Raw genomic sequence first — 21,440 nt, forward strand, 5'->3', positions numbered from 1 at the left:
TCAGTAATTGCACTGGTTGCCTATTAGCTACAGAATTCAAATGTATCTCTCACCATACATCTCCTCCATCATCTGTCTATCACCCTACCCATGTTCTCCGTTCTGCAGCTGATCTAAGACCAACATTCTGCATAATCCGAACTTCGCACCTCCGTCTCCAAAACTTCTGTTGTGCTATGTCAGTTTTCTGGAATGTACTACCCCGGACAATACAACTGATACCTAGCCCCAATATTTTTAAGCGTGCTATTAAAGCATCTCTCTTTAGACAAGTTTATCACCTCAATTCACTAACCTAACACTCCCCTGTTCCCTCTTTCTAATTTTTCCTTAGAATCTGGTTCCTCCTATTCATCTGTCTCCACGTCCTCCATGCACCCAATAGCACTTGTTAACTGCACTTAGACAGATCCTGGCTGATGATGATTTGTTTGACTGCCCTTTATATTATAATGATGGCCGGGACCATACATGACAAGCCGTGACTAATAACTTATAGATTGTAAGCTCCGAGCAGGATGCTCACTCCTCCTGTATCTATTGAATTATGTGATACTTTGTAATGTCTTCAGTTCATTTTTAAAGTGCTGCAGAATATGTTGGTGCTATATAAATACAATAATTACTTATTTAAATGACCAGCAATTTAATACTACAAACTTCCCTGGCAAAAAAAATCATATTCTCCATTTTTTTTACGTACAACACTCATGTTCTGCAGTTATAGAAAACCACTGCATAACCTACATGATTGTTTTCTTGGTTTAAAGTCAGTGTTTTACTGTGTATAAGCTAGCCAATATACTGTATATTCTGGAGTCTTTTTTTCAACCTTCACTTTCAGCGCATCAGGGGCATCTACTAAATGTAAAGGATTCAATATCTACATGGAAGGAGTGTTCTCTGTAAGAGTAGTGAGACTGTGATTCTCTGTGCTAGAGAAAGTTGTCATGGTGAATCCACTAAGAAGTTCAATAAGTGTCTGAGTTCCTTTATTAAGTGTAATAATAACACAAGTTCTGGTCACAAGATTACAAGAGATGGGTAGTTATTCTTATGTTTTACTATTCAAATTTATAGAGGGTCGCCGTGTTCTCTGGTGTCATTTGTAAGGGAGCCTTATTCTTTGGTGTCATTTTGAAGGGTCGCCATGTTCTCTGCTGTCACTGGTAGGGTTATGATCTCTGGTGTGATTTGTAGAGGGTTTCTGTGATCTCTGTTGTCATTTGAGGAAGGTCACTGTTTTCTGATGTGAGGCTGTGTTCACACGTAGCTTTTTTTTTTTTTGCATTTTCGCGGCGGTTTTTTTACGAGCCGCGAAAACGCAAAAAAACGCATCTCATGCAATCCTATGGGATTCAGCAATGCTGTGCTAATGCTGCGGAATCGCATAACGCAATAATCCACAGCATGCCCATTCCTTGTGCGGAATCTCGGGGATTCCGCACCCATAGGATTGCATTGAAACGCTCATTTTTCACATGTGGCTATGTACACCATGCGTGAAGTAAGCGCTTCATGTGCGGATGGTACCCAGGGTCTGGAGGAGAGGAGACTGTCCTCCAGGCCCTGGGTACCATAATCCTGTAAAAAATAGAATAAATATAAAAAATATTGTTATTCTCACCTTCCGACAGCCCCCGGAGTCCTTCCCGCCTCTCACCACGCTCCCGGCATCTTCCTGTCCCAGTAATGCTTTGCGCGAATGACGCGATGACGTCGCATTCTCGCGAGCGTGACGTCATCGCAGGTCCTTCGCGCAAAGCATTACTGGGACCGGAAGATGCCAGGAGCGCCGCAGAGCAGATCGGGGGCCGTCGGAAGGTGAGAATAACATTATTTATTTTTTTACATCCTATCTTTTACTATTGATGCTGCATATGCAGCATCAATAGTAAAAAGTTGGTCACACTTGTCAAACACGAAGCTTGACAAGTGTGACCAACCTGTCAAATCAGTTTTCCAAGCGATGTTACAGATCACTTGGAAAACGCTAGCATTCTGAAATTTCCACAGCAATTCCACACGTGTGCACATAGCCTGATTTGTAGAGGGTTGCTGTATTTTCTGTTGTCATTTGTTGCCGCTGTGTTTTCTGATGTTCTATGTAGGGTCATCATGTTTTCTGGTGTCATTTGTAGAGGGTTGCTATATTCTTGATGTCATTTGTAGGGTCGCCGTGTTCTTTTGTGTCATTTTTAGAGCTTCGCCATGTTCTCTGTCGTCATTTGTGGGGTCGCCAGGTTCTCTCAACTCTTAGCGTTGTCTCATATTAGTGAATAATAATGTTAGAGCTTATCTTACAGTATAGTAAAATGGAAACAGATTGGGGAGATACAGTGCCTTGCGAAAGTATTCGGCCCCCTGGAACTTTTCAACCTTTTCCCACATATCATGCTTCAAACCAAATGTAAATTTTTGGTGAAGAATCAACAACATGTGGGACACAATTGTGAATTTGATCGAAATTTATTGGTTATTTTACATTTTTTTGGAACTTTAAAAACTGAAAAGTGGGGCGTGCAATATTATTCGGCCCCATTTTAGCGCAGTAAACTCACTCCAGAAGTTCATTGTGGATCTCTGAATGATCCAGTGTTGTCCTCAATGACTAATGATGATAAATATAATCCAGCTGTGTGTAATCAAGTCTCCATATAAATGCACCTGCTCTGTGATAGTCTCAGGGTTCTGTTTGATGCACAGAGAGCATCATGAAGACCAAAGAACACAACAGGCAGGTCCGTGATACTGTTATGGAGAAGTTTAAAGCCGGATTTAGATACAAAATGATTTCCAAAACTTTAAACATCCCAAGGAGCACTGTGCAAATGATCATATTGAAATGGAAGGAGTATCATACCACTGCAAATCTACCAAGACCCGGCCGTTCCTCTAAACTTTCATCTCAAACAAGGAGAAGACTGATCAGAGATGCAGCCAAGAGGCCCATGATCACTCTGGATGAACTGCAGAGATCTACAGCTGAGGTGGGACAGTCTGTCCATAGGACAACAATCAGTCGTGCACTGCACAAATCTGGCCTTTATGAAAGAGTGGCAAGAAGAAAGCCATTTCTCAAAGATATCCTTAAAAAGTGTAGTTTAAAGTTTGCAACCAGCCACCTGGGAGACACACCAAACATGTGGAAGAAGGTGCTCTGGCCAGATGAAACCAAAATCTTAACTCTTTGGCAACAATGCCAAACGATATGTTTGGTGTAAAGGCAACACAGCTCATTACCCTGAACACACCATCCCCACTGTCAGACATGGTGGTGGCAGCATCATGGTTTGGGCCTGCTTTTCTTCAGCAGGGACAGGGAAGATGGTTAAAATTAATGAGAAGATGGATGGAGCCAAATACAGAACCATTCTTGAAGAAAACCTGTTGGAGTCTGCAAAGACCTGAGACTGGGACGGAGATTTGTCTTCCAACAAGACATTGATCCCAAACATAAAGCAAAATCTACAATGGAATGGTTCACAAATAAACGTATCCAGGTGTTAGAATGGCCAAGTCAAAAGTCCAGACCTGAATCCAATAGAGAATCTGTGGAAAGAGCTGAAAACTGCTGTTCACAAACGATCTCCATCAAACCTCACTGAGCTCGAGCTGTTTGCCAAGGAAGAATGGGCAAGAATTTCAGTCTCTCGATGTACAAAACTGATAGAGACATACCCCAAGCGACTTGCAGCTGTAATTGCACCAAAAGAGGCGCAACAAAGTATTAAGTTAAAGGGGCCGAATAATATTGCACGCCCCACTTCTCAGTTTTTAAATTTCCACAAAAATTTAAAATAACCAATAAATTTCGATCAAATTCACAATTGTGTCCCACTTGTTGTTGATTCTTTATGTTTGAAGCATGATATGTGGGAAAAGGTTGAAAAGTTCCAGGGGCCGAATACTTTCGCAAGGCACTGTATATGAATATGTGATGCACCAGTCTCGCCAATCGGTGCACATTTTCCATTGACAGCAGTCTACCATTGAAGCCAATGTAAAATGTGGCATAGCTGCACCCGCCGCAGGGCAGCTGTCATTCATAGAAGTAAGCACTCAACAGTGAATATGAAGAAATCTCAATCTGCTGTATAACTAATGTCTTTAGTGTGTCTTCCATTGGTCCAGACAGCGTGCTCTTTTTTGTCTCACCTCACCATTACTCTATTTGCAGACAAACATGAAGCAAAGCTGAAAGGAGTAATCTACTTCCAGGCTATAGAAGAAGTCTATTATGACCATCTCAGAAGTGCAGCCAAGGTAATGGGGACTGTTCACACTCCGCCATGCTCTCCACCCTGTTGGGGATGACTATAGGATATAAGTAACGTCTTCTCTATCCCAACAGAAAAGAATTTTTAACCTCAGTCTGGCCTCTGTACGTATACTGCATCCCAAGCCATTCCTGTACTTGTCCACCTCCTGATTGTGCTCCGATAATCCCAATGACAAGTGCACCCTAGAAATAACCCTGATCAGGACTTGTGTTGTCTGTGATGACGCTTTATAAGCACCTCGCCTTTGGTTCTTAATATTAACCGCATGTTAATTGTTCTGATCACTTGCAGACACGTGTATGTGAGTTGCAGGCTTGTCCTATATGCTGCTGACGCTTGCTGCACACACTATGTATCTCTTTGGCAACCAGCGATGCATGGATCTCCGGTGTGCTATAAATTCTGGTCTGACCCGCGACTCATTGGGGACGAACAACGTATGAATACCCACAGGCTATCTTTATCTATTTAAGTCACATTTCACTATCTCTGCAGCCATTTCTGCTACAAGCCCCAGAGACATTTAAATTTTAATTGCCCAATAAGCACTTTTTATACTGTAGGGGAACTTTTGGGGGATATGATATGGAAATGGTCTGTCATCCAGAGGGAAGGAAGATGTCTTCAGTGTCATCTACTGGAGATTATCTAACCCTTTAATAAGTCTTGGTACATGAGTAAGGATTAGTGATGAGCGAGTATACTCGTTACTCTAGATTTCCCGAGCATGCTTGGGTGGTCTCCGAGTATTTTGGCGTGCTCAGAGATTTAGTTTCTGTCGATGTAGCTGTGTGATTTACAGTATGGCTGCTGGACAGCCTCAATACATGTGAGGAATGCCTGTTTGTTAGGAAATCCCCACATGTATTCAGGCTGTCCAGCAGCCACAGATCATGCAGCTGCAGCGACAGAAACTAAATCTCCGAGCACATCCAAATACTCGGAGATCACCCAAGAATGCTCGGGAAATCTCGAGTGACGAGTAAACTCGCTCATCACTACTAAGGATATAATCCAAACAAGAGTCTTCTCCAAAAGAAAGTTTTAGCAGTTTGCAGGCAGCATTTCTAAGCCAGTGACCCTCTTCTGTGCAGATCATTGGACTAGTTTGCGCGGTTGAGAGGCCTTTGATGTTTGTCTATGGGTGTAGTGCGTCCCCTTGTTTCAGTAATGCACTCAGTGTGAAAAACAAGAGCATTATTTTTTTCAACTGGCTAACACGGTACCAAACCCCGTTTTTCCCTTACTCCAAGGAGCACTCATTTCCTGATAGTCGTGCAGTGTAAACAGGCTTCCAATCACCAGATGAATGAGCATGAAGCTTGTTCGTCAGGTGAAATGATTTTTAAGCTGACTTAAAAATTATTGTTCTCGGCAGCACTTTATTTGTCGAGTGTCAGGTCCCCCTGGGAGACTTGGAGTTAGGTCACAATGATAATGAATCACAGTTCCTCTTTAAAGACAGTGTGAGTCATATCCTATTTTAAATGGATTTCCTTTTCATCAGTGCTGAAAGGGTTAAGCACTCTTTCCATGCTGGCTGGAAACATACAGGTTGTTGTTCGCAGCTGCTGACATCATCTCATCTCTCTATATATACTAGTTCTGGGCTTTTTTAACTCGCCAGTGAAAGAATCTTCTTCCTGGAAAGTGTTGAGCTGTTTTCGTGACTCTGTTGTTGGTTGTCCCGGGAGCAGGGGCTCCTTCCCTGTCCCTAACGCTATGGGTGCCCTAGCTCAGATTACTTCTGATGGTGAGAATGCCAGGGCCACGTACCTTGCCTTAGCTACTGAATCCTCCCTCAGTCTGTACCCTTCCTCCACCCAGGGAAGAAAGGAGTAGTAATGTACCATAATACACCAACCAAACTAACAAGGTAATATGAACAGGGATAAAGGAAAATACCAATCATACAAATATACTCACAAAAACAACAGAGGTAAATGACGGGGTGTGAAGGATGGGGTGAAAACAAAGTGGGAGAAGAAAGGGAATTAGTACACACTCAAAACCTAGCAACAGTCTCAGATAAATCCACCAAACACCTTCTCAAACAACCACAAACCACCATCCCCTAACCATGCAGCGTAACCTAGGTCTGGCAATGAGTGCTAGCCAGGGCCCAGATTACAGTATATCGGAGAGGGGAGTTGCTAACAGTGAACAGCTGAGAGCCTTAATGCAGAAAAGCTTCCAGGAGCTCTCTAATGAACAGATAAACACCTGCACTGCTAAAAGAAACCTACACTGTTTAATATGAAGATGAAGTGCTTCTAATCAGTGCAGGAGTAGGAGAAATCTTCTGACTCCTCTCTGTCGCGGTAAACCCGTGACAGCTGTGTAGTTGGAGTTGGTAGTAATTATTGGAGAGTTTTGTGCAGAAGGTTCGTGAGAGTTTATACTCTTGTCCTTATTCATATTTGGTTTGTTTATTCCTCCCTTTCACTATCCTCCTTAATTTTGGCGAGTGTTTTGTATGATTGTGGTTTTCCGTTACCTATGTCTGTCTTCGTGTCTTGTTTACACGTCTGATGGGGTGGGGGAGGGGACTGAAAGGGTCTAAAAAGAGCATAGTAAGGTCGGAGACCCAGGTACCTCTCTACCTTCAAAAGTACCCCTGGGACAGGGATAGTTTTAGGCCCCTCACCCTTACTTCAGACCGTCACATCGTGACATCATTTTGTGCAAACAGGTCATGTGCTACCGAGAACAATAGCAGTCAATTCACACAGAACAATTTATTACAGATCATTTCAGTGCACATTGTTATGTGCAGTTTGTCTGTGTAAACTGGTTATTAAACGTCCACCGATCAGCAAACAAGTCGCCGATCAGCGATCGTTCAATGACGGAAGTCAGGTGGTGTAAACCCTGACCTTATAAGCACCACAGAGACGGGTTTATTTCTACTGGAGGAAAAATGTCCTTATCTTTTGTTCCAAGGGAGTGTTGTTTAGTCTATAAGATAACTCATTTAATGTCATAACAGTCACTTTTATGTCTCAAGTAGATAACACTGGCACAGAACTTGGGTGCATTTCAGCCTACAGAATGTTTTGCACTTTTCCTTCAAAGTAACTGTATGAAATCTTGTATTTTGCAGTGTGAGCTGTAGTTTTTATAGCAGCCATATAAATTACATACAGTTAGATCCAGAAATATTTGGACAGTGGGCAAATTTCCAAGATTTGGGCTCTTCATGCCCCTATTTTTTATATGAAATGAAATAACTGAGAAGCAATTGAAGTGTAGACTTTCAGGTTTAATTAAAGGAGTTAACAAAAAATATCCTGTGAAACGTTTAAGTATTGCCCATGCCATCACACTGCCTCGACCATGTGTTAGGCCGGTTTCACACATCCTGATATTTTCGGTACTGGAGATATGTGTGTCCGTGTGTACTACATGCAGCACACGTGTGCCACCTGTGTGCCGCATCAGGACCACACGGACGGCCGCCAGGGAAGTAGCGCTACTGTAAGCCGCTGTCCCCCGGCGGCTGGTGCTGAAGTCGGCTTTCATCTGTCGGAGAATGTAAGTGATGAGGTCACTGACAGAGCTTGAACTGCCGTGACCTCATCACTTGCATTCTCCGAGGGTCCTGAGGTCACAGCAGGTCAGTTTTTCATCCATTCATTCTCCTCTGCTTGCCGGCAGAACAGGGGCGAATGGATGACAGCCGCGTTCAGCACCTGCCGCTGGGGAACAGAGGCTTACAGTAGCGTTACTTCCCAGGCGGCGGTCCATGTACACGGAGGACAGTGTGCACTGTTCTCCGTGTGCGGCACGTTTTGCGGTCCGGGTGAAAACGAACATGTCTCTGCGTGTTTTGCACACGGATTCACAGTCTGTGAAAACACGCTGACATATGCATAGACCCATTCATTTGAATGGGTCTGTGTGTCAGTGTCTCCGGTACGTGAGAAAACTGTCACCATACGTACCGAAGACACTGACATGTGAAACCGGCCAGAGGATGTGGTGTGCTTTGGATTATGAACTGGTTCAAGCCTTCTCCACACTTTCTTCTTTCCATCATTCTGGTACAGGTTGATCTTTATTTCATTGTTCCAAAGAATGCTTTTCCAGGACTGGGCGGCTTCTTATAGACGTTTTTGGCAGTCTAATCTGGCTTGTCTATTTTTGCACTTTCTGGTGAACCCTCTTTATTTGTTCTCTAAGTCTTCTCTTCATGGTAGACTTAGATACTGAAACACCTACTTCTAGAAGACTGTTCTTCACTTGGGTGGATTTTGTGATGGGTCTATCTTCACCATGGGAAGTATTCTGCGATCATCCAACATGTCTTCCATGGATGTTAAGGCCGTTTTAGTTCCCAAGCTCTCCATTTTGCTCTTTTTTTCCTTTTTTTTTTTTTGCAGAATCTACCATACTGTTGATTTGGCCCTTGTAACATTTTTGCTCTCTCTCTTAAGTCCCCGTCACACATAGAGATCTCGTTAGCGAGATCGCTGCTGAGTCACTATTTTTGTGACGCAACAGCGATCTCACCAGCGAGATCGCTGTGTGTGACACTGACCAGCGACCGGCCCCCCTGCTGGTTATCGCTGATCGTCCTGGAATAGCCAGGACATTTTTTTGATCGCTGGTCTTCCGCTGGCCAGCACGCATCGCTGTGTGTGACAGGCGGGAGACCAGCGATCAGCGCGCTGGTAACTAGGGTAAACGCAGGGTTTCTAAGTGCCGCGCGTCACTAAGAAACCCGATGTGTACCTTTAGTTACCAGCGCGCTGATGCAGGGAGCTGGTAACCAAGGTACACATCGGGTTTCTAAGTGACGCGTGCTGCTTAGAAACCCGATGTGTACCTTAGTTACCAGCTCCCTGCATCAGCGCGCTGGTAACTAACGTACACAGCGATGCCGATCGCTGGTGAAGCTGCCTGTTTGACAGCTCACCAGCGATCCTGACAAGTTGATATCGTTGTCAGGATCGCTGGTGAGTCGCTATGTGTGACGGGGCCCTTAGGGATTACTTTTATGGTCTGTTTCATGAGACAATAGCCCGTACAGCCCATTAAAGAGCTTTTGAGATAATTGTCCAATTACTTTTGGCTCCATTACATAGTAAAGAGCTGTAATTCCTAAACCTTTTCTTCAATTTGGATGTGAATACCCTCAAATTAAGGCCACGTTCACACTTTCAGTATTTGGAAGCCAAAACCAGGAGTGGGTGATAAATACAGAAGTGGTGACGTGTTTCTGTTATACTTTTACTCTGTCACACTCCTGGTTTTGGCTTACAAATAGTAATGTAAAATACTGACCAAATACTGAGTGTGTGAATGTGGCTAAAAGCTGAGAGTCGGCACTTTAAGCCCATATTGATTATATAACTCTATCTTGAATATGTTTTGGTAAACGGCTAAAATACCAAAACTTGTGTCACTGTCCAAATACTTTTGGACCTAACTGTATAATGTGCTGAGTGTGTAAGGCTACTTTCACACTTCAGGTTTTCGGCGTCAGGCGCGATCAGGCGTCATGCCGGAACGCCGGATCCGGAAAAATGTTTAGTAAAACCGGATGTGACGGATCCGGTTTTCTGCCGGATCCGTCTTTTTCTTGACAGACAAAACCGGATCCGTCTCATCCGGTCCATCCGTTTTTCTATCCGTTTTTCGACGGATTACGCCGGATCCGGTTTTTAAAATTGACCCTTGTGGCCTTCCGAACGGGATTGGCTACTGGAAAACTATATATAGCATGTTCCTACAGCCCTTCTTTGACAGGTTGTAGAGGAGAAAGTGCAGGTTGGAGAGAAGAGCAAGTTAATGGCGAAGATGGATGTTGTCATTGGAAATATTTTGAAGAATTTGGCGGATTTTATAGCGGAGGCGAATCGTTTGAGGGTGATTGTTCTGGAGAAGGAGAGAGCGAGACAGCAGCGCATCAGGCATCGTAGACGACGTTTGTGGATCCACCCCATCACAGCCAAGAGAATGACGCGTGGGGTCTATTCTACACTCTGCATGGACCTTCGATGAAACCCGGATAAATTTTTTGGATATGTTAGGATGAAAATGGAGAATTTTGATTACTTGGTGGAGCGCATTGCACACCTCATAAGAAAAGCGGACACCTATTGCCGCTTCTCTGTTTCACCCACAGAGCGTCTGATGGTGACTTTAAGGTAAGCCACATTTATTGGATGTGATCGCATCAGAGCACACTTTCACTGCAATCTTGTTGGTGGTAGTTTGTATCTCCAAGTGTTATAGCTCAGTTTTGGTATGTAATGCTGTGATTTAAAACTAATTTATTGTTTTTTAATTCCCCACAGATTTCTTGCAACTGGAGAATCCCTTTCGTCACTGCATTTCCAGTACAGACTCGGGATTTCCACCATATCTGGAATAGTGAAGTACACATGCCGTGCACTGTGGGACTCCTTAGCTGAAGAGTTTTTACCAGAGCCCACAACAGAGAGGTGGATTGAAATTGCTGACAAGTTTCAACAGATATGTCAGTTTCCCAACTGCTTGGGCGCTGTGGACGGGAAACATATCCGCATTGTAAAGCCAGCTGGATCGGGATCGGAATATTTCAATTACAAGAAATATTTTTCAATTGTCCTCATGGCCATCGCTGACGCGGAATACAAATTTATTGCGGTTGATATTGGGGCCTATGGCCGCTCCAATGACTCTCAAGTTTTCAAACTGTCTGCCATGGGGCGTAAACTGTATGGAAACACCTTCCAGTTCCCACCACCTAGACCGCTGCCGCAAACATCTGGTCCACCTATGCCATTTGTCTGTGTAGGGGATGAAGCCTTCCAGCTGTCAGAACACCTTTTGAAACCGTACTCTAGCAGAGGATTGACAAGACCAAAACGCATTTTTAATTACCGCCTCACAAGAGCAAGAAGAATGGTTGAATGTACCTTTGGTATTCTGACAGCCAAATGGCGGGTCCTATTGACTGCGATCAACCTCAAGACAGAAACTGTGGACGAGGTGATCAAAGCGTGCGTGGTACTCCACAATTTTGTTATCTGCAAGGAACCCATTTCCATTGAGGACACCTCTGAAGAAACCACCTTGCAAGATTACCATGACATTACCACTAGAAGTTCTGTGACGGTTTCAGTAATGAGGGACAATTTTGCACTATACTTTATGTCACCTCAAGGCAGAGTACACTGGCAGGATGACAGAGTGTGAAAGATTTGTGCCCAACCAAACTTGTGTACCTTCTGTACCAACAGTATATACCTTTGCCAACCAAAGTTGGCTATCTTGTCATGGTCTCTATTTTTAGCTTTAGGCCACAGGTGTGTACCTGGTTGTGTTTTATGCAAAGTATTTCACCTTTTAACAAAAGTTGTGTACATTGTTATGAAATCACCAACAATAAACAACTTTTTAGGTGAAATACTTTGCTTCAAACACAACCAGGAACACAACTGTGGCAAAAAGCTAAAATTTACCCACAGTTATATACCTAGTTTTGAATACCATTTCACCTTTTAAATACCCTGTATTTAACCTTTTTCGCCGCAGAAAGAAATGACAGACAACCAGTGTAAAATAATTTAACTTTTATTGAAAAATGTTTTTTTTAGTAAACTTTTTTAAAATTTTAATAAACTTGTTTAATAAAGCTTTGAAACCATAAAACTGGTCATTTTTATTTAAATACACACATTATAAATCTGTGTAGTGTGTGGTGGAAATACTGCTGTAGGGGCTGCGGGACACTTCGACACTGGGAGTGTGGAGAGAGGACTGGGATCGTGGTGGGGAAGGAACAGTTAGAGGTGAAGGTGTGGAAAAAACTACAGAATGGGTGGACATGTGGGAAGCAGAAGAGGTGGTGGGTGGTGGAGTGGAGGGTTGGGCAGGGACTGTAGGAGCAGATGATGTTGATGGCAAGTTGTATGGGGAAGGAGTTTGGTACGGGGCAGGTTGCTGGAAGTGGGGAGATGTCTGGTACGGGGCAGGTTGCTGGAAGTGGGGAGATGTCTGGTACGGGGCAGGTTGCTGGAAGTGGGGAGATGTCTGGTACGGGGCAGGTTGCTGGTACTGGGGAGGTTGCTGGTACTGGGGAGGTTGCTGGTACTGGGGAGGTTGCTGGTACTGGGGAGGTTGCTGGTGCTGGGGAGGTTGCTGGGGAGGTGGATGGTGCTGGGGAGGTGGATGGTATGTAATAGGAGGGGGAGGATGGAAAGTGGCTGGAGGGGGTGTAGATGTAATAGGAGGGGGAGGATGGAAAGTGGCTGGAGGGGGTGCAGGTGGAGGAACTACTGTGGTGGGAGGAGGAGGTTGGGAGGTAACTTGCTGGAGAGCAGCGTGGCATGAATGCATTACATGCATCTGCTGGGCAGGAGAGAGCGTTTCCATGCGCTCCACAACAGACCTGAAAAAGGTGTGGTTTGGCGAAGATCTTGCTTCTGAATGCATGGTTTGCAGAAGTGTCTTCACCTCCAGAATGCTGGAGTTGATCTGCTGATAGCCTGCGGAGATTTGCTCTGACAAGACTTTTAGACAGTTCTGGAAAGATGCATTCAGATGCAAGAACTCTGGCGCATAAGTCTTTTCCTGACCCCTCTGCCGCTGCCGCCCAGTACCCGCAGGTGTACTAGAGGTGGCAGGGGCAGAAGGGTGGGGTAAAGGGAAAGCGATCTCCTCACCAGCAGCTTCATGTAATGTAGGCGGCCACAATGCTCCTGTGCTGGTGGATGGGACAGATGGGTCGAATGTGTGGGAAGGCTGGGAAGGTGCAGATGTACCGGGGCGGTCGAAGTGTCCCTCGGTGCCGGTCTCCTCAGGGATCGCCTCAGAAGGGTCCAATCGTGCAGGCTCCCGAGTGCTGCTCACCGTGCTGTGGAATAAAGAGAAAAAAAAACAATTAAAATAGTGACATGGTATGGCCCTGGCTGAAAAAAAAAAGTTACATCTAAACATTTTTTTGTCACATGTGGTGTGTAATATTTACCTTCTGGTGAGCATTGTCTCCCGGAGGAACGACAGGGCTCGTGCGTACTTGTACTTGCTCCTGCGTCCTCCAGATCCACTCGGGGCCCGCATCTCTTTATTGAACTCCTTCTTGAAATGATCCCTCACAGACCGCCACCGCTTCACAATTCTCTCCCCTGAAACGAGAAAGGACAAAGTGGTTAGTATACAACATCAGTGTTTCCCAAACTCCAGTCCTCATGGTCCCCAGGGGTCATGTTTTCAGGATTTCCAAAGTAAATAGAAATCCTGAACACATGATCCGTGGGGACCACGAGGACCGGAGTTCGGGAAACACTGGTTTAAATCAAGCAACCGGTACTGTATATACTTACGCTCTTTAATCTGGGCCCGAGCTTCGAGGTCCTCCCAGCGGTCCACAAGGAGCAAACAGATTTCCTCCCAGAGTCGTCGGGTAACGATCAGGTCAGCGTGGCGTCGGTCAGCCATATTCCAGAGCGGCTCCCTTTCTCTGACGAGATCGATGAGGCGGTCCACATCAATCCCTCCATCCTCACCGTCAGAGTCAGGAGCACGCTGTGAAGGCTGTTAAAGAAAAAGACAAAAATAACATAATTAGCCTCCACAAAAGAAATGAAATAAAAAGTGCAAAAAAAACAAAGCAAAAATATTTATACTTACACGCTGGTGACCGCCGCGTTGCTGTCGCCGACGACCCTGGGAGGCACTGCGAGGACCTCTTGGCCGAGCACCAGATTGGGAAGACTAGAGAAGAAAACAAAAAATGTTATGTCTTTGGATGTAGGCATTTGTTTGCTGTGTGTGGTCTGCAGAACATTGTTTTCTATGTGTTGTGTGTAGTGTGATGTTGTGTTTCTGCGTTTGATGCAAAAAACTTACCAATTGTGAGCCCACTCCAAGTGTCTGTCCACCCCTTCCTTCTTCTTCTGGGAGCTCCTCTTCATCTTGTGATTCCTGTTTTGAAATAAAAGGCAATGAATACACATATATTACAGAGATGATGGATTTTGGAAATAAAAACTTACCGTCAAACGCTGACGATGCGAGGGAGGGCTCCCTGAAGATGTGCTGTCTTCCTCATGGCCAGACTCCATGGCTGTGGGTGGTGTTTCTGCTGCTGCCATTGCTGCTGCTGCTGCTGCATCTATTGGGCGGCTGTTGAATAAAGAGAAACAAAGGGCCAATGAATATCTTGATATTCCATAGCCCTAGTTTGGAGGAATGGGGGATTTGATAATTACCGTCTCTCATCTGCTGCTGGACTCCCCTCCCGCTGTTCAGCATGCTGCTCCATTTGGGGTGGTGCTGATGGTGCTGCTGCTGCAGATGTCTACTGCCTTCTCCTGCTCCTGGTTCTTGGCTTGGGTGGCATGTTGGGTGTGGCTGAGGGTCCCATTGTCTTGCTTTTATATATGTCCTGTGGGCAGAGCTACTGAGCATGCTCAGACCAAAGAAACCGGATCCGGCCGGTGGATCCGGCTGTCGCCGGATCCGGCGCATTGCGGCGCTCATAGGCTTTCATTGTATGAAAAAGCCGGACACGCCGGATCCGGCGTGTCCGCCTTTTTCGACGGATACAAAAAACGTTACAGTCAACGTTTTTTCCACACGCCGGATCGCGTCACATTGCCGGATCCGGCGAAAATCGGATGAAACGCATGGCCATCCGGCTCGATCCGGCTCTAATGCAAGTCAATGGGGGGGAAACCAGATCCGGCATTGCATTTCGACGGATCCGGTTTTAGTCAAAAGCGCCGGATCGTGCCTGAAGCAGAAAACCTGATGTGTGAAAGAGGCCTTATGCTAATATGTAAACTTTTACTTTACAGTCACGGTAATGTCAAAACTAGCATATATATGTACTATAAACACAAATATAGATCTCCAACATACGTGTGTTTGTATATGTATATACTGTAACTTTGCTCAATAAAATCACTTATTTTATAAAAACAAATATATATTACAGCATTACAATACCCATAATATTTTTATTCTGCAGTAAACCTAGTCGTATGGGGCTGGCTTCTTAGAGTGGATTGAGTAATTTGTTCCTTTTTTGGGCACATAGGACTCTTTGTCACTCCATATTACTGCTTTTGATGAGAGTTGAGGTCCATATGCACAGATATATTGACTCCAATAAGCATTGCTTCTCCGCACATGCCACATCTGATACAGTACGCCACCGTTTTCTAAAGTTTGTTCTAACAAAATTGGAGGCATGAAGAGGTGCAGTAGAGGGACAATGTGCCAGAATGGGAACCCTGCTAAAGCTTCATGTTAAACACAGGCACAATGCAGCCGTGTGTACTAGAATAAGTACGGTAATGTTCTCTAAAGCAGTCAGCCTCATACACAGTGACTGCGGGCTGTGCACTAATGATTACCTACCTACATGTACATGGCAGATCATATTGATTCTGATTTAACAGTGCACTATTAGAAAGTGTAGGAAAAGGCCACATATTTGCCCTGTGGAATTAGTGTCTGCATCATTTTCTTGCAGAGAGTAACCGCTCATTCACAGGATGCCTGCACTTGCTTTGTACCAGTGTGAACTTGTCTCTTATACCCCTATTATGCAGTGTACAGGAAGGGCCAAAGCAGGCTTTATCTGCTCAGAAGGCTGAGAGCCTTCGGAGTTAGGGGGGCACTCCTTGCATCCTTCTTCAACTCTGTTGTGGCATCAGTCATCTTCTTTGGTGTGGCATGCTGGGGTAGTGGCATATCAACCAGGGATAGGAATAGGCTGGACAAACTGATTAGAAGGGCCAGCTCTGTCCTGGGATGCCCCCTTGACCCAGTTCAGGAAGTAGGCGACAGGAGTATACTGGCCAAGGTGAGCTACATGGTGCAGAATGATTCCCATCCCATGCATGAGACCGTGACAAAGATATGCAGTACTGTCAGTGACCGGCTACTTCATCCTAAATGTGGGAGGGAGCGCTATCGAAAGTCCTTCCTTCCTGCTGCAGTTAGGCTGTATAACCAGCACTGTCCAAAACGGAGAACGACCCAAACAGTGAACTGATAGATCCAAAGTTGTGATAGTCCGGTTACATCTTTTTTTTCATATATGTATCTACCTACTGTCAATGTAATGCCTTTATGCATCTGTATCTGTACTTGTTCCTGCCTTGCTGCTGTAATGCTCTGAATTTCCCCATGGTGGGACGATTAAAGGATTATCTCTCTCTATTATATTCTGCATCTGGCTGAACAGGATGTATCTGAAGGGCAGGTAGATATCCTGAAAGTCCTTGTATGTAAACCTTTCATCAGAAATCTTGCAAACTGAATATTGCCTTTAACCTTGTATGCTTATTGGTCACCATGTGAAGGCCTGATTTCCTGGTAGAGGTCGGCAGAGTAAGGGCTCATACTCACTTGCGAGAGACTAGCATGATTCTCGTGCGAGTCTCTCGCATGAAAACCTGGCGCTGCTGCCGGCACTCGGATCGGAACGTGCAGCTACATGTATTTCTATGCAGCCGCAGGCTCCGGTCCCAGTGCCGGCGGCAGTGCCAGGTTTTCGTGCGAGAGACTCGGACGAGAATCGTGCTAGTCTCTCGCAAGTGAGTATGAGCCCTTAAACTCGCAGTTGGTCATGGGGTCATGTTAATCAAGGGCAGACAGGGTCTGTTTGTAGCTACCCATGACTTTGACTCATAAAGAGGGCACTTATAAGCATTCCATAAATCCACTGTCCGGTTGGGTCGTCAATACAAATTCTCCCTAGGAGTTCAACAAGTTTTGAAATCTCTACGTTTTTGGATATGGTGTTCCATATCATAACACATAATAATGCACTGCAGATAACAATGATCTCTAACAGTGGTCCTCACCATGAGGGGGCTGCCAATAGAGTTCAGTAGTGTAGACACAAGAAGAGTGGAGCAACGCATGGCTTGTACGATTGTAGGGTCAGGTAATGTGAGATAATAGAGGTACTGTTGGTGTGATTGGCATTTCCATTGTGACAATTAATCTTCATTACTGGCTTTGAAACGACTTGGGCTCATTTGATTATGTGAAGGATTATTACAGTTACATAGGGAATATGGTTGAAAAAAGACAAGATCATCAAATTCAATTGAGTGATGGGAAATAATAAAGGAACGGCATATAGAGCTCTGGCAAAAATTAGGAGACCACTGCAAAATGTTCAGTTTGTCTGATTTTTCTCTTTATAGGTATATTTGTGAGTAAAATGTAAATTGTTCTTTTATTCTATAAACTTCTGACAACATGTCTCTGAATTTCCAAGCAATAAATTTTGTATTTTTTTTCTAACAAAGAGAAATGGTCAAACTTAAAAAAAACCAAAAAAAAACCAGTGCTTTCAGACCTCAAATAATGCAAAGAAAACAAGTTCATAATCATTTAGAAGCAACAATACTAATGTTTTAACTCAGGAAGAGTTCTGAAATCAATATTTTGTGGAATTACCATGATTTTTAATCACAGATTTCCTGCCTTTCCACCAGTCTTTCACACTGCCTTTGAGTGACCTTAGGCCACTCCTGGTACAAAAATGTAAGCAGTTCTTCTTTGTTTGCTGGCTTGTGACTAGCCATCATCCTCTTGATTACATTCCAGAGGTTTTCAATGGGGTTCAGGTCTGGAGAATGGGCTGCCCATGACGGGGTTTTCATGTGGTGATCTCTTAATTTTTGCCAAAGCTGTAGGTACAATCATAATGCATGATCCAGTCCACCCAACGGAGTTCTTCTGTCCCTCCTTACTCCAGTTGTCAATCTACTGTACCAAACTTTCAAAAAAGAACTTTACATATTTACATGATTATTTATGATGTTTTCTTCTAAGAAAATGTGATGGTCAACATGTAACTGGACACACCGCCTCCAGCAGGGCGAATTTCTATGGCACACGTGACCCTGGATACACCGCCTCCAGCAGGCCGAATTTAAATAATATAACGTGCAGCCGGATACACCGCGTACAGCAGGCGAATTTCAGAATTACACATATAACTGGATACACCGCCTCCAGCAGGGCGAATTTAAATAATAAAGGGAACCTGATACAATGGAGGGCCCTGCGATAGGGAACGGGGATGTGAAGACCTCCTGCACTCCCCTGAGTCAAAGTCTCTACACTCCTAACGATCCCTAGGCTGGTTCCACACCAGGCACCGATCAGGAACCTAAAAACCCTAGCTCGCCCTACACCTAGCCCATTCTAGTGAAATGGACAGTGCAGAAACTAATCCCACCACTGCACTGAAACACACAAAAGGAAAGTTACAAAACAGGGGTAACACCACTTAGCTTTGCTCTGTTGCTCTTGCTCCCAGCAACAGAGTCAACCACCAGAATTCAGCTTCCACCTGAAGTTACTACACCAGAGCTCTGAACTTCTCTTTGTAGTTCCTTCCTCCACCAGACTGGGTTGGAAATGAGCACTATCACCAACAGTGAGTGAGAGCACATGACACACCTTTATAGTTAAACCAGAGCAATCACACCTGTTAGTGATAATCACGTGCACTAAACTAAAGAAACCAGAGTGCAATGACCCTACCGGCCACCGGGGGCAAAACTAGAACTGAAATCACCACAGTGCAATGACCCTAATGGCCACCGGGGGCAAAACTACCTTAAAGCCAAAGGCTTGAAGGAAAAAAAGGTTACTAGTGCATTTATCTGTCATAATCCAACCTGGATTATGACAGAAAATAACACCTAAGGCCTTTTGTGAAACCATGAATGGTTCCCACTGTGACCAGCTCCTGATGTAGACTCTTCCACAGATTAATAGTTCTCATTATAAAGAAGGGCGGTCTCCTTTGGAGATTGAAACTTTCTTTCTCCAGCTCCAGAAGGCTTTTGATCATAATTCTTGTATGGACCATGTACAGTATGGGCTTGTACAGATTAATCTTCTCCCCCATTATTCACCTTGTAGTAAATGCAAACTGCACATATCTGCATGTAAAGCAGCGTTAGCGGTACGCGGTGCTGTTGATTTATACATGACCACTGTACATCTGGGCACCAGCGGCGCATGTATGGTTTACTGAACACTATACCAGCTAACACCCGCATCATGAATTTTGCATGTACTGCTGCATTGGGTGTGAGTAACATGAGCACTGTGTATGACGCGGACTGAGCCCGGGATGCCATGTTGGTTTCATTGTGCTCTGTAGCTTGCATACAGAGGACGTTTCCATGCATTCACCCTGGTGTGTGACTATCTATGAAGCATTGGCTCTATATCATTTCTGTGCACTGAACTCCTCTCTTGTCCTCTGTAGCAGATATCCGATTTTCTCTCTGTCCCCCTGTTGAAGGAGGTGGGTGCGAGTGTGTTCACCGTGTTCTTTGTAGCTTACTGATTCACATTTACAGCTGGATTCTTGTGCAGAACTTTACTTACTGACCTTTTATTTCTATTACTACTATTTTTTTACCATTAACAGATTTTGTTTTATCAAGAAATAAAAGATTACAGTTTTAACGACATAAAATGTAATACTTGCCATTTTTATTTTTCTTTCAGAGTCCAAACCCGGCTTTAACATTTTGTGTCAAAACTCACGATCGCCTGTATTACATGGTGGCTCCTTCACCAGAGGCCATGAGGATTTGGATGGATGTCATTGTGACAGGAGCAGAGGGATACACCCAGTTCATGAACTAATTCAGAGAACAGCTTCAGCACTCATTACTGTTACGCTTCTCAGGAACCACAATGGAATTGAGAAAAAAAAGTATGCCATGTATTGTATTATTAAATGGACTATATATAATAAAACCGATTACTTTTTATTGGGTTGTACATTCTTAAAGTAAGGTATTATTATGCACATTGTCATATATCAGGTTGTTTCGTCTCACACAGCTTGTCTGGAGAATTGTGTGCAGATGCTGATATATATATATATATATATCTTACAAATGGAAATCTGTTGAGCAAATTTCACAAGATGATGCAAGATTGGCTTTCAGACATGGAACGTTGCTGAGACTTGAGCACAATATACGTGTTACTATTATATATGATTTTCCCGGATGTGTTGATTTTCTGAAAATGAAGTGTTTTTCTTGTGAACTCCATCTCCGTGTGGAGTAAAGTGGAATCTAGAAATGTATCCTGATCACTTGTATGTGCCAGAATGTGACAAGCACAGAACGGATGGGCATCCTTCTGTAGAAGTTAAAGATCCCCATGGATGTGCCTCTCCGCTGTAAACGGGCTACAAAACAAGTTCTCGTATCGGCTCTGTGGTCTGTCTGTCTATACGCACTTTGCCATTCTACATATTTCAGCTTTTGCCGTTTGTTATCATGAAGCTAAAAGCAGGGCACAAATATGAGGATGTGTCTTCAAGGTAGCAAGGGGGAAAAACTTCAATCAGGACATGGCGGTACCAGCGGTATTCTTTTTCCGTATAAGTGCAGCTGTAGACTAAGTGGTTACTTTTCAGTTGATTTTAATAGTAGAAAAATAGTTTGTTTTTTTTGGGGCCTGTACCAATTTAAAGATCTGAATGGGGATAAAATGCCGTTTTATATCTGTATATTTTTAATACCTAATTATTTTTTAATCTGAATTCCTGTGTTACAGTAATACAGTCTCTTATATGACAAGCAGACCATGTGGATGACTCATGGCAGCAACAGATGCATATATAAATATATATATTATATTATTACCAATGACACCTTTTGTTGTGTTAATCCTTTATACCACTTGTGCCTTTATCTTGTATTCAGTTACGCAGAAACCTTTCAATGTACTTTGCATATGGAGCATCCAATTCACTAGTCACCTGAAAGGGAATTAACCAGTCACCAGGTTTTTCTGCCTTATCTGAGGATAACCTAAAGTTGTGACACCCTGATCCCAGCACTGGGTAACTTTACAATATTCAGGGGGTGATATTAAATCACTAATTATCTCCTGCTGCACTAGTCCAGACCTCCCTATTAGGGCTCATTCACAGATGGCACTCAAACATGAAAATCGGACGTCTGAATGAGCCCTCGGGTGCATGCACTGTGCAATCCTCAATAACTATGAGTAGCATCTTCCTCTCATCACTGATTGAGTTTCTTCCCTGTGCAAAGTATAGGAAGACAGCTGTCAAACAGCAGCGGGAGGTTGGGGGGAGTCACACATTGCTCAGTCCCCTCTCCAGTAGACAACTGGATTTTGAGAACAGTA

At 44.1% G+C, this 21,440-nt stretch overlaps 1 protein-coding gene across 15 annotated transcripts in view; it reads left to right on the plus strand.

Annotated features, from left to right (window-relative positions):
* PHLDB1 (pleckstrin homology like domain family B member 1) overlaps positions 1 to 20,041 on the plus strand; it is a 291,420-nt gene extending 271,379 nt beyond the window's left edge. For 11 of the 15 annotated variants that reach the window (XM_073566505.1, XM_073566503.1, XM_073566496.1 and 8 more), the window contains 4 exons: positions 4,181 to 4,266; positions 4,355 to 4,384; positions 19,528 to 19,566; positions 19,773 to 20,041. In XM_073566505.1, coding sequence (XP_073422606.1) covers positions 4,181 to 4,266; positions 4,355 to 4,384; positions 19,528 to 19,566; positions 19,773 to 19,913 — 296 coding nt within the window. In that variant the 3' untranslated portion in view covers positions 19,914 to 20,041. The remainder of the gene's footprint in view (positions 1 to 4,180; positions 4,267 to 4,354; positions 4,385 to 19,527; positions 19,567 to 19,772) is intronic. The other 4 variants (XM_073566500.1, XM_073566502.1, XM_073566511.1 and 1 more) reach the window with 2 other exon arrangements.
* The last annotated feature ends 1,399 nt before the right edge of the window (positions 20,042 to 21,440 follow it).

This window comes from Dendrobates tinctorius, unplaced genomic scaffold (genome assembly GCF_039654945.1).
Source record: "Dendrobates tinctorius isolate UK_male_01 unplaced genomic scaffold, ASM3965494v1 ptg000018l, whole genome shotgun sequence".
Taxonomy (NCBI): Eukaryota; Metazoa; Chordata; class Amphibia; order Anura; family Dendrobatidae; genus Dendrobates; species Dendrobates tinctorius.